Genomic DNA, 14611 nt, shown 5'->3' on the forward strand with positions numbered 1-14611 from the left:
CTCATGTCTGTCCGTTTGGGAATGGCATTATTGCTAAAAAAACAACATCGCAGCTCAAGTACTTTTCGTTTCGTGACAGCCGCTATATGGACGGCTCAAATTCATTGGAAGTTGCTTGCAAAATCAAAAGATCCAAAGCACCTCTTATATAGATGTAAAAATCCAAAATGTCTAATTGTAGCATAGACATGCATACAAGTCGGCTGTGCCTAAACTAAGCCAGAGTTCCAAACTTGACATGGATGTTCATAGTTTTGTAAACTTATTTCAGGTGTGGTGGATAATTATCATGTGTAGAAAATAGTTATATTAACGAGATCGAAAGATTTGCATGTTCCATTTTAAAATTGCAAGACGAAGAGACAGTAGTCATTTTCTAATGCTCTTCCGTCCTCAAATATATATAAACCATCCAAGTATTTAAAATCTGTCCTCAAATATAAGACATTCTAGGCATATCAAAACATTTCTCATTTTTCCTTAGATAAGGTTAGTTTGACTGATTGGTGGACTAGTTGAAATTAGGCTCATTATCATCCACAACAACCATTAAAACAACACAACACAAACCCCCGCATCATAATTTAGGGGTACATAAATCTTTTCGTCACTTCCTCTAATCTATCATGAAATCTCATGATGCCTTGTATTTCAGGAGGACGTAGGCAGTATGCTCTTTCCATTCAAACGTGCAAGATGAGGTTAGACAATTAGATTTGGTTTTACTAGGCTTTGACCATTAATTAACAACTTCTTATATGACAATACGGTTAATCCCAATGGAGGATTTCATATTGACGTTTCCAAAATTGCCATATCAATAAGAAAGAAGAAAATGAAATGATGTCCAATACATAGTTTTGTATTGTTGTTTGATAGACTCCACATGGCAATTAATTTCGCGACTCATGAAAAGTTGGTATTTCTGTCAAGCTGGTTTCATCTCCTATTAAATTTTCTACTACATCGTTAAAATAGTTGGGGTTTAACGTGCATGGAACTCCTATAAAATCGTGTAATTCAAAGATGCATCGCATGTATTCAGCATTGTAGAAACTCCGCCTCCTCAAGAGTAATTAAGCGCCGGGTCGCCGTTGCCATTGTTATTCGTCCTCAAGACTGCGGATGATCGATCCCCTTCATTCATGAACGGACCTTTAACTTTGGGTTCTCATGCCGCCTAAATCTCCCCTTTGCTAGAAGTGGCGAGCGAGATGGACCTGCGGGAAGCAAAGGACCCCAACGGGAGCACCGTGCTGTACCTCGCCGCGGCGAAGGGTCACCTGGAGGTCTGCAGGTTCCTGGTGGAGGAATCAGGGCTCGATGTCAACTGCTCCGACGCGGACGGTGAGTACCGGCGGGTTGCTCGCTGAATCTACGGCGTCGATCCGGCTGGCTTTCTGGCGGCGTGCCAACAAGTGCTGTGTGCTACTGCCACTGACGGACATGGTTGCGTTGTAGGCATGACGCCGATCTTCCGCGCCGCCGCCGCGGGAGAGGTGGGCGTCTGAGGTACCTCCTCGACCACGGCGGCGACCCAGCGATGCCCGACGTCATGCGCTTCACGCCGCTGCACATTGCGGCGGAGAACGGTGCGTCCCTCCCTCTTATGGATGGATATGGATCCCTAGCTTGTTTGTGTGTGCTAGTATCTGAATATCTCTGTATTCAGGGCACCACGAGGCTGCAGCACTGCTGCTGTCCAGGGGAGTTGATGCGGATCCCCTCAACAGCCGTCTTGTGACGCCGCTGCATGTGGCTGCAGGGAAGGGCCATGATCAGACTCTGAAACTTCTGCTGGAGCACGGAGCTGATGTAAGTTCGCTGTTATTACGTGTCCTGTGACCTTGTTGCATCGGCAACTCTTACTTTGTACATGTAGGTAATAGGTATCTGGTAAAAATATTTCATCGCACCTAACAACAAACTAGATACTTCGTCTGCATGCTGTATGATGTTCAGCTGATTGCTTTGGCGGCAGTCCCTTTTCGAATCATTTTGCAGTGATCTGGCATTTTGATTACTTAGTACCAAAACTGTGTTCTTGTTTCCACTTTGCAGCCCAACAGGATTTTCCTTAGTGTCATGTCACCGCTCCTGTTGGCATGCAATGCACGCTCCTTCAAATGCATGGAGCTATTGGTTGCGGTACGACAGTTACTATTACTTAACTAAACAGCTTCTCTATATTAGTCTGATTGAACTTGTCATCATGATTACACCTAGAAAACCTCTATAAAGCCACTTAAGCTTTGCTTGTCAATTCTATAGGCTGGTGCCGATGTGAATTTTATGAATCCCTATGGATCAAGCCCTTTAATCGACGCAACCACGAATGGCTTAACCGATGTTCTCAAGCTGTTGCTAGAGGCTGGAGCTTATCCGAACATTTGTGACGATGTAAGTATTTTTCTCTTGTCTCTTCTTTTGTTTTGCCTTCAGGTTCAATTGCCTGGATAAACCTTATGGCTGTGCATTGGTAATTTAAAACGAAGGACTCTAGACGTCGGAAGTGCTTGGTACGGAATATATATAGATTGTTCATATATCAAGCTAGAAGTGTACTGTATGCCTGTCATCAAGTGCGTAATTTTGGGTTTGTTTCAGACTGCAGTGAACCGGTAATAAGATGTCCCAACATTTAGCTTGCAGCTCAATGCAAAATGTTGTGTCTAGAATTTCCAATATTTTTGGTAATTCACTTGGGTAGGTTTTGGATGTCAGAATCATGGTGCCTGTAGCCATTAGGTCTCGTGCATCTTTAGTATTCTATGCCCAATTCATTACAAGGAATATTTGTTATGAAAATGTCAAAAATCATATATTTGACTAACAATTAATCGTTGCAAGTATGTTTGGTGTATAAAAGGTATACACCTAGGTCCATTTTTCAAGAGCTTTTATTACAGCTTTAAACTTTATATCCTGTGAAAATAATGGCCAGAGGTTTAACTGTTGAAATAAAACTTTTATCACGTATATATGTTTTAACAGAGGGAATACTGCTGAAATGTTAGTTTAAATACACTGTACCCAGTATGATTTCCAGCACTCGATCAGTCTTACTAGAATAAGAGTAATTTTTGTTATCTTTCCTCCAAATCCTGATTTTTTTGCTTAACAAAGTTATTACTACCATAAGGATGAATTTTGGGGAGATCTCACTTTCTTGCAATTCTTGTTTGGTAAAAGAAAAAAAAATTGATTAGCTTTTGACTCTATCACGGAGTTTGGGAAAAATCCAATCATGCATGCAGCCTGTGATGAGCGACGTGATCTTGTTGAAATTCTCTTTCGTTCCTCATACAAAACCAATCGCATATGTACCCAGCTGGAGTGTTGACGGCATAATTTCTACTATGAAACATCTGCCTTCCATGGTTAAGGTATATATTTCAGCTGGTCTCTTCTTTCAGCGTATTGCTGTAACTTGTATTTCTGGAGCTTAATGATTGTTCCATGTTTTCAGATTGGATATTTTGTTTATAGGGTGCAGGTTATGGAGCTGATGCGAAGATCCGAGGAAATGAAGCGTTTGCGAAGGGAGATTGTTAGATAACTAGGCAATTTTCGGTATATTTTAATTCTAAATATTACTAGCAATTTCATGATATAAATGAGTGATAATGTGTGAAATAGATATGTGCATGTGTTCATGTTATTCTTACTAATAAGCATGAACAAAGAGTTAAACCAGAATAGGTTTAGTAACTACCCCAAGGCGGGACCAGTGCCGGGGGCACCGGTTGCGCCGTTACCAGCTGGAATAGATATGCTATTCGACTGGCCTTGCTCGAAGTAGCCGAACTATGTCGATGCAGGAAGAAGTTCGCAGTGGAGTCCCACGAACGGTCACGCCGGGAAGTAGACGAAATAGTCGTTCCCACGAACGGTCACGCCGGGAAGTAGACGAAGTAGTTGTTCCCACGAACGGTCACGCCGGGAGGTAGACGAAGTAGTCGTTCAGGGAGCGAGCAGTCGCGTCAAGCCGCTCCCCAAAAACCTGATTGCCCACGTCCCGTGCAGGACCTTTAGCGAGCAGAGGTTCCGGAGGCCTGCTCTCGCTAGAGCTGTGCGCGCAGTACTAGCGATGGGAATGGCAGAAAGCAGCTGAGGGAGAAGGGAGAAGGGAGAGGTCTCCTAAGTAGGAGTACCTGGATCAAGTGCTGAGGTGAGTGAGGATGGGAGGAGGGGGTGGTGGTTTATATAGGTCCTTCTCATCTCAGCACGTCGCACCTGCACGTCACGTCACGTCCGGCCTCGGCCCGGCTCGGCGAGGCGAGCGAGCGTGCGCGCGCGTGTGGTTCACCGTCCTCCTCTTACCGGCTTCACAAGTGGTGTACACGAGGTCCACCCTTTAAGTCGGTTGAGATCCTCCTCAATTCCCGATACGGAATTAAGCTATTGATTCCCTAGCATTTAATAGTGGGCTTTAAATTCTTTTAATGCATTGATTAGAATGAATGGGCCAAGCCCATAACTCCAACAATCCCCACCAAGAAATTCAAGCCACACTAGAAATACCCTCATTCCCTTATTGATATACCAGTATTCGACAGAGACTGTTAAGTTGAACTTCCATCTAGGACAAAAGCTACACTTATTCACAACTGTGCAATGGACTATGCCTTGAATTATCAGTTTTGTGCAAACAAGTTTGACCAGAGCCCCACACTGGTACTAGGCTGCAAAAGCATCCCCGCGGTTTGGAGCTTATAAGTCATACTCCAGGCCCTTCATGAGTTTCTAGAGAATACCCAGTTCTCATAGACCATGACCAGTAGTCAGACTCATATAGGTGTGTTCCTTTTAGATGTTCTGTAGGACAACATCTTTGTTTCAAGAAAATAACTCATTTGTTTTAAAGAAACCACCTGAAACGCATTAAGGTATAGACCAACCTGCCATACAGATTAGAAGAGAAATGCACCTTATACACGGAATGAGCCCTTTTCACAAAGGTTCTCTTCTTACAGTCAGACTTTAGTTTGTTTCACCATCCTAATTCACGGGATCTCTGATCACATAGGACAGGTTTCCACTATAGAATGACTCACGTGGGTCTCAGGCCCAATTCCATAGATGCATTGTCTATCACATTTCGTGAAAGACCCTTTGTAAACTGATCTGCCAGATTTTTAGCCGTCTGAACATAGTCCAGGGCTATAACTCCGGAGTTTCTCAATTTTCTGACAGATTTCAATCGCCTTTTCACATGTCTAGATGACTTCATGTTATCCTTTGAACTATTCACCTTGACAATTACCGTTTGATTGTCACAGTTCATTAGAATTGCCGATAACAGTTTTTCAACTATCGGCAAGTCCATAAGGAGCTCACGAAGCCACTCAGCCTCAACAATGGCGGTATCTAATGCTGTGAGTTCTGCTTCCATTGTTGACCTTGTTAAGATGGTCTGCTTGCAAGACTTCCAGAAAACAGCTCCACCACCAAGTGTAAACATATATCCACTTATGGCCTTTATCTCATCAGCATCAGAAATCCAATTTGAATCACTATACCCTTCTAGTACCCTTGGATACCCGGTGTAGTGAATTCCATAGTTCATTGTCCCCTTCAGATAGCGCATTACTCTTTCAAGAGCCTTCCGATGATCATCTTCCGGGTTTGAAACAAACCGGCTCAGTTTACTTACAGCAAACGAGATGTCATGTCTTGTAGCACTCGCTAAATACATCAATGAACCAATGATCTGAGAATATCTCAGCTGATCTCGCATTATCCTTTTGTTCTTTCTAAGAATTAAACTGGCATCATATGGTGTTGAGACAGGTTTATAGTCGCTATAACCAAAGCGACTTAACACCTTCTCCACATAGTGAGACTGTGTAAGAATCACCCCACCATTGTGAAAGGCCCTTGTTTGGTTTTGGTAATTGAGTGACAACTTAGGTGGACTAATAAGTGTTTATGTTGAGATACACAGGAGATTAGTCCACATAAAGATACTAGTATGAGCAACATGTGCCATGGAGGAGAAATGGCTAAGGGTTGATGCTATGCTCATATAGTGTGATCGAGGAGGTCATTGCATATGAGACATAACATGGAGTTATGTGACCAAAATGGAGAAGATCAAGACAAGGCTTGGCTTGATGGACCGGTTGCAATGGAGAAGGGCAAGTCAAGGCTTTGAAGCGAGGGACCGCGAGGCGGTGAAGCTTGGGCAAGATTTGGCGCCGATGGACCGAGGCAACGGTGAAGAGCGAGCAAGGTCAAGATCGATGGACCAAAGAGGTCATGTGATGATATGGAGTGGATCATATCATTCAAGGAAGATCAAGCCAAGTGTTGACTTATGAAGATGATCAAAAGGCTTGATGGAATTTGGTGCTTGTGTGGCATCAACATTTGGGAAAATGAAATGAAATGCGCAAGGCAAAGATATGACTTGTAGGGCATTTCATTTCACCGGTCAAAGATTGTGTAGAGAAGTGCATGACCGGATTTAGGATAGATGGCCGTACTATCAAGAGGGGCAAACTTGTTTGCATATCGGTCATCTAGTGCCACTTGAGCGATCTAACATTGCGATGTTGCTAGGATCGAGTGGCGTGGTGAGATCAAGTGAAAATTCTTTGAAAATGATTGTGAAATGCAAACACACATGCACATGGTGTTGTTCACGTGGTGGTGTTGGCACATTTGCAAAGGAGAAAGAGTTGGAGTTGATGTTGATCAACTTTGGGAAGCAAGAAAGGTTTTTCGGTTTTCTCCGGAAATTAGGTTGTCTCTTGGAGTGGAATACTGCTTTGATCCATTATGTTTTGGACCAAGTATTCAGTTGGGTTGTGTAGCCCTCTGAATTAGCTTTCCATAGAGTCCAAGATCACCTAATTTGGACATCGGAGCTAAGAGTTATGGCCGTTTTACCGGGGTACATTTCTGCTGGAAATAGACCTGCGGACGGTCCGCCCATGGGGGGAGGACGGTCCGCCGTTATCCCGGATGAGCTCCAACAGAGCCGTTTTTGGCTCTGTTGGTGGTCCAAAATGAACTGCGGACCGTCCGGTCCATGGGGGCGGACGGTCCGCCCTTAAAAGCTGAAACGGGCGCAGAATCTTGGTAGTTCTATCTTAGGTGTCCAAAATGAACTGCGGACCGTCCAGTCCTTGGGGGCGGACGGTCCGCCTCCTACTGAAAATTCTGGGACAGAAACACTACGGTTTCTCTGTGTGCTCACTTTTTGATCTGCGGACAGTCCGCCGGTCACTTCCAGATTTAGTCAGAGACGTTTGCAAATCGGTTGGTTCGAAGTTTTGAACCGCGGACAGTCCGCCTCAGGGGCGCGGACAGTCCGCTCGGGGCTCTAACGGTCGACTCTGACACATAATAATTGCAGTTCTAGCCGTTGGTTTTGAATGGCAGACGGTCCGGTTTCTGTGAGGCGGACAGTCCGCGAAATCTCTATTTTCACGGGATTTGAGTGTAACGGCTAGTTTGGGGCCTCCCTCTATAAATAGAGGGTGTGGCCGGCCATTTGAGGTGGCTGAGCACCTTGGGGACTTGGTGTCCATGTGTGAGAGTGCTTGAGAGCCCTCTACTCACTCTAACTTGATAGTGATCATCCGATTGAGTGAGAGAGCGATTTTAGTGCGATTGCTTTGAGAGATTGCATCGAGTGGCACTAGGTGATCGTGTTGCAAGCCGGTGTGCTTGTTACTCTTGGAGGTTGCCACCTCCTAGACGGCTTGGTGGGAAGAGGCTCCGTTGAAGCATGCAAGAAGATTGTGTGGTGCTCCGGAGAAGAGATTGTGAGGGGTATTGTGCTCACCCCGTGGGAGCCGCGAAGAGCAACTCTAGTTGAGTGAGACGTGAAGAGCAACAAGTGGTTCGTCCGGATCATGTGGTAGAGCTCGGTGTGAGCACTCCACGTGGGAGAGTGTGACTTGAGAGTCACCACTAGTAAGAGGATCGGCGGCAACCTTGGAGCTTGTCTCAACGGGGATTAGCTTGGTGGTAACCAAGTGAACCTCGGGATAAAAATCACCGTGTCAATCTTGTCTACTCTTCTCGGTGGTTTGTATTCTCCAAATCACAAGCCTTGTATTTATATTCATATATATCTTGTGCTTGTGTAGTTGCTCTCTAGTGTTTAGTTAGTTTGTGTAGCTTGCTAATCATCTTCTTGCTTGTGTAGCTAGAAGTAGAGATCATAGTGTAACTAGTTAGCTTGTGTAGTTTAATTAGTTGCTCTTGCTTAGATTGTGTAGCTAAGCAAGTTGAGCTCTTGAGTTTGTATTGTGTATCCTTGTCCTTGAGCATCTAGTGAGCTTAGGTTTGGCTTTGTGCTATTGCCCATTAGAATTGTGCAGGAGCTCCCCTTATTTGTGAAGTACTAGTGCTTAGACTTGTGTGGCTTGGCATTAGAATTGTTAAGAGAGCTCTTACTAGCTTGGCACTCCATTTGCTTTGTGTAGGACCTTTTTGGAAGTGCCTTAGAGTCATAGTTAGAGGGGTGAAGTCTTGGCTAAGCGAATAGTTTCAATTCCGCATAAGTTTCGGTTAGCCGGCGCAATTAGTTTTAGAAAGGACTATTCACCCCCCTCTAGTCCGGCATCTCGATCCTACACATTGCTCTCTTTTACCAGGATTAAGGATAATATCAGCTTCTCTCAGATCCTTCATCTTAAAATTTTGAGATAAAAACTCTTTGACTTCCACATACAAGCACAGAATCACTCCTTCAGCCCCACCATAGCGATAGTACACACATTTGTCAGCTTCATTCATAACAAAGCCAGCAGAGGTCAAAGTTCTATCAAACTTTTCATGCCACTGCTTAGGCGCTTGCTTGATACCATATAAAGATTTTAACAACTTACAAACCATTCCTTCTTGACCCTTTGATACAAACCTATCCGGCTGATCCATATAGATCTCCTCTTCTAACTCTCCATTGAGAAAAGCCATCTTAACGTCCATCTGATGAACGAGAAGACCATTAGAGGCTGCTAGGAAAAGTAACACTCAAATTGTGGTCAATCGGGCAACCGGTGAATAAGTGTCAAAGAAATCTTCTCCTTCTTTTTGGGTATAACCCTTGGCCACAAGGCTAGCCTTATACTTTTCAATAGTACCATCTGGCCTAGGCTTTTTCTTGAACACCCACTTGCATCCAACCGGTTTACATCCATAAGGACGTTCAACGACCTCCCAGGTTCCATTGGACATAATAGAATCCATCTCACTCCTCACTGCTTCCTTCCAATAGTCAGCATCAGGAGATGAATATGCCTCTTCAATGGTTCTGGGTGTATCATCTATGAGGTATACCATGAAATCATCACCAAAAGACTTTACAGTTCTTTGTCTCTTGCTCTTTCTCCGAGCATCATTGTTATCCTCCTCAGGATTTTCCACAAGTGCATGTTCATTGTGTTCTATCGGCTCAGCAGAGCCATTATCCTTGATGAACTCTTGCCTAGATGAACTTATTTCATCTCTCATGGGAAAAATGTTTTCAAAAAATGTAGCATCTCTGGACTCCATTATAGTACCAACATGCATGTCAGATACTCCAGATTTCACTATTAAAAATCTATACCCAACGCTGTGAATAGCATAACCTAGAAAGATACAATCCATAGTTTTAGGTCTAAGCTTACGTTTCTTGGTTATTGGCACACTCATTTTTGCCAAACGACCCCATGTACGTAAGTATGATAGTGTTGGTCTTTTCTTCTCCCATTCCTCGAATGTAGAAAGATACAATCCATAGTTTTAGGTCTAAGCTTACGTTTCTTGGTTATTGGCACACTCATTTTTGCCAAACGACCCCATGTACGTAAGTATGATAGTGTTGGTCTTTTCTTCTCCCATTCCTCGAATGGAGTTATCTCTTTGGAAAGTCAATATAGCCTCACCCCACCATTCCTTGGAAAGTCCCGCTGTATCTAACATGGCGTTAACCAAATCCGTTAGAGTGCGGTTCTTTCTTTCGGCAACCCCATTTGACTGAGGTGAATAGGGAGGCATCCTCTCATGAATAATACCATATTCCTCGCAGAATAAAGTAAACAAATTTGAGAAATACTCGTCACCACGATCTGACCTAACTCTTTTGATCTTTCTCTCAAGTTGGTTTTCTACTTCAGCTTTATAGATTTTAAAGTAGTGTAAAGCTTCATCTTTTGACTTCAACAAATAGATGTAACAAAATCTAGTACCATCATCAATCAAAGTCATGAAATATTTTTTACCACCTTTTGTCAACACTCCATTCATTTCGCACAAATCGGAATGAATTAATTCTAAGGGTGCCAAGCTCCTTGCCTCCGCGGTCTTATGAGGCTTACGAGTTTGTTTTGATTCAACACATACATGACACTTAGAATTTTTGATAAAAGTAAACTTTGGAATTAAGCTCAAATTAGCTAAGCGCATCATACAACCAAAAATAACGTGACAAAGCCTCGAATGCCAAATATTTGTTTCATCAACGTTAATAACATTGTATGCAACTTTATTACAAACATCTGACAAATTAAAGAAAGACGGCACAAGCCTCCGCTTTCATAACCCTTTCCAACAAAAGTACCAAACTTAGACAAGATACATTAATTAGACTCAAAGACTAATTTAAAACCATCTCTACACAGTAGAGAGCCGCTGACTAGATTCTTCTTGATGGTGGGGACATGTTGCACGTTCTTCAGCTGCACGGTCTTCCCCGAAGTAAACTTCAGATTTACCGTACCAACACCAAGAACGCGCGCATGCGATCCGTTCCCCATCAGCAAGGAGGAAGTCCCGCCGGTCTGGTAAGAAGAGAACAAAGAAGCAGCAGCACAAATATGAATATTAGCACTAGTGTCAACCCACCATTCGGGTGAACCAAAGACTGAAAGAACAGTAGGTAATAAATTACCGTACCCCGATGTTCCTCCAGGCTCGCTAATGACCATGTTGGCGGAGTCGTTGCCTTTGCGGTTCAGACACTTTGCAGCAAAGTGTTTCGTACTAGCGCACACATAGCAAGCTCTCTTCTTCTTCTTCTTCTTCTTAAAAGTGGTTGTCTGCTTAGTCTTTGGTTGGTTCTGCGGTGGCTTTTTCTTGTTCTTGTGGGAGTTGTTCTTCTGAACAAGATTGACGCTAGAAGCACCAACAACTCTTTTCCCACGTATGTCTTTTGCTCTCGCCTTCTCCTCAACATCAAGAGTCCCTATGAGTCCATCTATGGTGAACTCCTGTCTCTTGTGTTTTAGAGAAGTAGCAAAGTGCCTCCAAGAAGGTAGCAGCTTAGAGATTATACCTCCGGCCACAAACTTATTGGGTAACACACATGGGGACTCTTTGCTGCAATTTTTGAGATCTTTTGCCAGAGTATGTATTTCATGAGCCTGTTCCACCACAGAACGGTCTTCGACCATCCTATATTCAAGGAACTGCTCCATGATATACAACTCACTGCTGGCGTCAGATACTCCATATTGAGCCTCAAGAGCATCCCACAACGCTTTGCCAGTTGGCAGCCGGATATAAGAATCTACCAGGTTTTCACCGAGAACACTAATGATCAAGCCTCGAAAGAGAATATCAGCCTCATCGAACGCACTCTCTTCCTCTGGAGTGAACTGTTCAGGCTTACCCTCTTTTACATGGATCACTCTCGATAGTGTTAACCATAGTATAAGCCGCTCTTGCCAACGTTTGTAATTTGAACCATCAAAAGGTAGTGGTTTGATTGATGCAGCAAAGCTAGATACCGAAAGCCTATTAACAAGATTAGGTTTTTGGATTGTTAGATAACTAGGCAATTTTCGGTATATTTTAATTCCAAATATTACTAGCAATTTCATGATATAAATGAGTGATAATGTGTGAAACAGATATGTGCATGTGTTCATGTTATTCTTACTAATAAGTATGAACAAAGAGTTAAACCAGAATAGGTTTAGTAAGTACGCCAAGGTGGGACCAGTGCCGGGGGCACCGGTCGCGCCGTTACCAGCTGGAATAGACATGCTATTCGATTGGGCTTGCTCGAAGTAGCCGAACTATGTCGATGCAGGAAGAAGTTCGCAGTGCAGTCCCACGAACGGTCACGCAGGGAAGTAGACGAAATAGTCGTTCCCACGAACGGTCACGCCGGGAGGTAGACGAAGTAGTCGTTCAGGGAGCGAGCAGTCGCGTCAAGATGCTCCCCAAAAACCTGATTGCCCGCGTCCCGTGCAGGACCTTTAGCGAGCAGAGGTTCCGGAGGCCTGCTCTCGCTAGAGCTGTGCGCGCAGTACTAGCGATGGGAATGGCAGAAAGCAGCTGAGCAAAAGGGAGAGGTCTCCTAACCGGCCGCGCACACGCACCGCCCGTCCCTCGCCTCGCCTCGGCCTCGCTCGGGAAGGCGAGCAAGCGCGCGCGCGTGTGGTTCACCGTCCTCCTCTTATCGGCTTCACAAGTGGTGTACACGAGGTCCACCCTTTAAGTCGGTTGAGATCCTCCTCGATTCCCGGTACGGAATTAAGCTATTGATTCCCTAGCATTTAATAGTGGGCTTTAAATTCTTTTAATACATTGATTAGAATGAATGGGCCAAGCCCATAACTCCAATAGAGATTACGCTGGAGCAATCTACTTATATGGCATAGTAAACGCTTAAATCAATCTGAAGAACTTACTTGTTAGAAACAATGAAGTGTTGCAAAATAGATGTGTTTTTTCTGAAACATCATGCTTTTTTTGGAAAGCTAGTTGCTTTCAGTTTGCCGATGTCCCTTTCATAAGTTGTCGAGCACTGATATTCTGCACTCGTAGATTTTTCTCGAAGTGATCTCTATTTTCATAAAGGAATATTGTAGGCTTATATGCAGTTTTCTCACACCAGATGTTAAGTTAAAGCAAAAAAGGTCATGTCATATATACCATTTTACCATGGTACCACATGTCCAGAGAAATCTGAGTCCTGCTGATTGTTCATGCAGGCGATGTTCATCCGTCCCCGCGATGCTACCTTGTTTGCGAACAGGAGCCTATGTTTGTTGCGGTTGGGAGATGGAGAGAATGCTCTATCAGATGCTCCCCAATGCAGAACAATCCGTCCCCATTGGTCGAAGGCATGGTACCGTGAGGGCGCAGCTTTCAGGCTGCTAAAGGTACACTAGGCAGTTTAGCACCTGCATCAAATTTAGCCTCGCAATCTAATCCAATCTCCAATTGTATCGCACCATTGTTGTATCTTTATATTCCCAGAACTACAAAGGAGCAACTGATGCATTCGCGGAAGCACTGAAGCTTGACCCTGCAACTAATGAGATCAAGGCAGCGTTAAGGCAATGCACTTGTTTTGATTGTTTCCATCTCATATTTCAGTTATGTCTTTATTATTTATTTGCGTTATTCTTAGGCCTTGCAGGGAGGCCACTGAAGCTATGAGGTGCGCTGCTTGCTCTGAAGAACAGAACCCTTAAGTACTTAAGCTAGCCTTCCCATATCTCGGATTAAAGAGTTAGTACTAATGAACATTAAAATGCTGTCACATACTCGCATCCTGTAAGCTTAGACAGGAGGCATATCAGTTATTTGGATTGAGTTAGTACTATTTATATTGAAATGGTCTTATTATTGTTCCTAGTAAAGTTGCGGTGGTATTTCCCTCAAAAAAAAAGTTGCGGTGGTAGTAAACTAAATCTCGCTTTGACAAAGTGCAGTGCTAATGAACTAAAGGCTTGCCGGTTCATCTAAGCTTTAATGTGGTTTTCATCTTCTTTTTTGACGTTGCTCTGTTTCGTCTCATTCTTTGTATTTCAAAAATCGCCACCCTGCCCAAGCCACTTTTCTGATGAACTGGCCAAGTGATTCGTCAGTGAATGGATATTCGTGTGGATAATAACCATCTACTTGAATTGAACAAGTTTTTGCACACTTTGTATGTCGATCATTCTGTTACGGATTTGTTTTGTTTTTCATTGATGAGAACAGAATCCGGAGGTTGTTCCTGTGGGCCTTCAAAATTCAATTCCTTTGTTTTTTAGTTGTTAACGTGTGGGATAATTTGTATGTTCATTTTTCGCAAACATGGGATCGTTCCGTTGTGTGATATATGCGTTCGTTTTGATTTCCTTGCTTGAGAATTACTGTGGTCTGTGGATGTTTCTATGCCTTATAAATTCACTTCAATTTCTGAAAGTTTTGCTCGTTTATGTTGATCGAGTACCCACGAGTGAAGGACAAGCAATCGTGTTTTGCTCTTGGGTTAGGGTTGGCAACATATGCATCGGTGCAGGGATTTAGGCTCATGTCATGTGTTTAGAGAAGTATTACAATTTTGAGCTGGGAAACTGCATGTTTTTTTTTAAAGCGTGTGCTCTCTGCGGTGGTAAAAAGGTTGGGAAAACACAACTTTACTACGATTAGTATCTTTTGTTAAAAAAAATTATAAAATATCGAGAAATTACATTTATAAAACACTCACGACTCTGTCCAAAAATAAATCAATCTATGGTCGAAAATTTTATTCCAAATTAAATCAACTACTATATGTACACCCATCTTTTGCTCCTCGCATTCACGCGTGCCAGTTAATATGCATCATTAAGATGCAACAGCATTTAATTTGCCCTTCATTCGACCTATGGTCACTATAGTAGTTAGT

The 14611-nt window shown here is 43.4% G+C and overlaps 1 protein-coding gene across 1 annotated transcript; it reads left to right on the forward strand.

Annotated features, from left to right (window-relative positions):
• Positions 1 to 886: 886 nt before the first annotated feature.
• Positions 887 to 13427, forward strand: LOC112885619 (ankyrin repeat, PH and SEC7 domain containing protein secG-like). The gene is given in 10 exon segments (XM_025951200.1): positions 887 to 919; positions 1054 to 1072; positions 1201 to 1347; positions 1462 to 1506; positions 1509 to 1592; positions 1673 to 1815; positions 2062 to 2148; positions 3470 to 3550; positions 13210 to 13289; positions 13373 to 13427. Coding segments are annotated over 10 exon segments (774 nt in total).
• Positions 13428 to 14611: the final 1184 nt, after the last annotated feature.

Source organism: Panicum hallii, chromosome 3 (genome assembly GCF_002211085.1).
Source record: "Panicum hallii strain FIL2 chromosome 3, PHallii_v3.1, whole genome shotgun sequence".
In the NCBI taxonomy this organism is placed as follows: domain Eukaryota; kingdom Viridiplantae; phylum Streptophyta; class Magnoliopsida; order Poales; family Poaceae; genus Panicum; species Panicum hallii.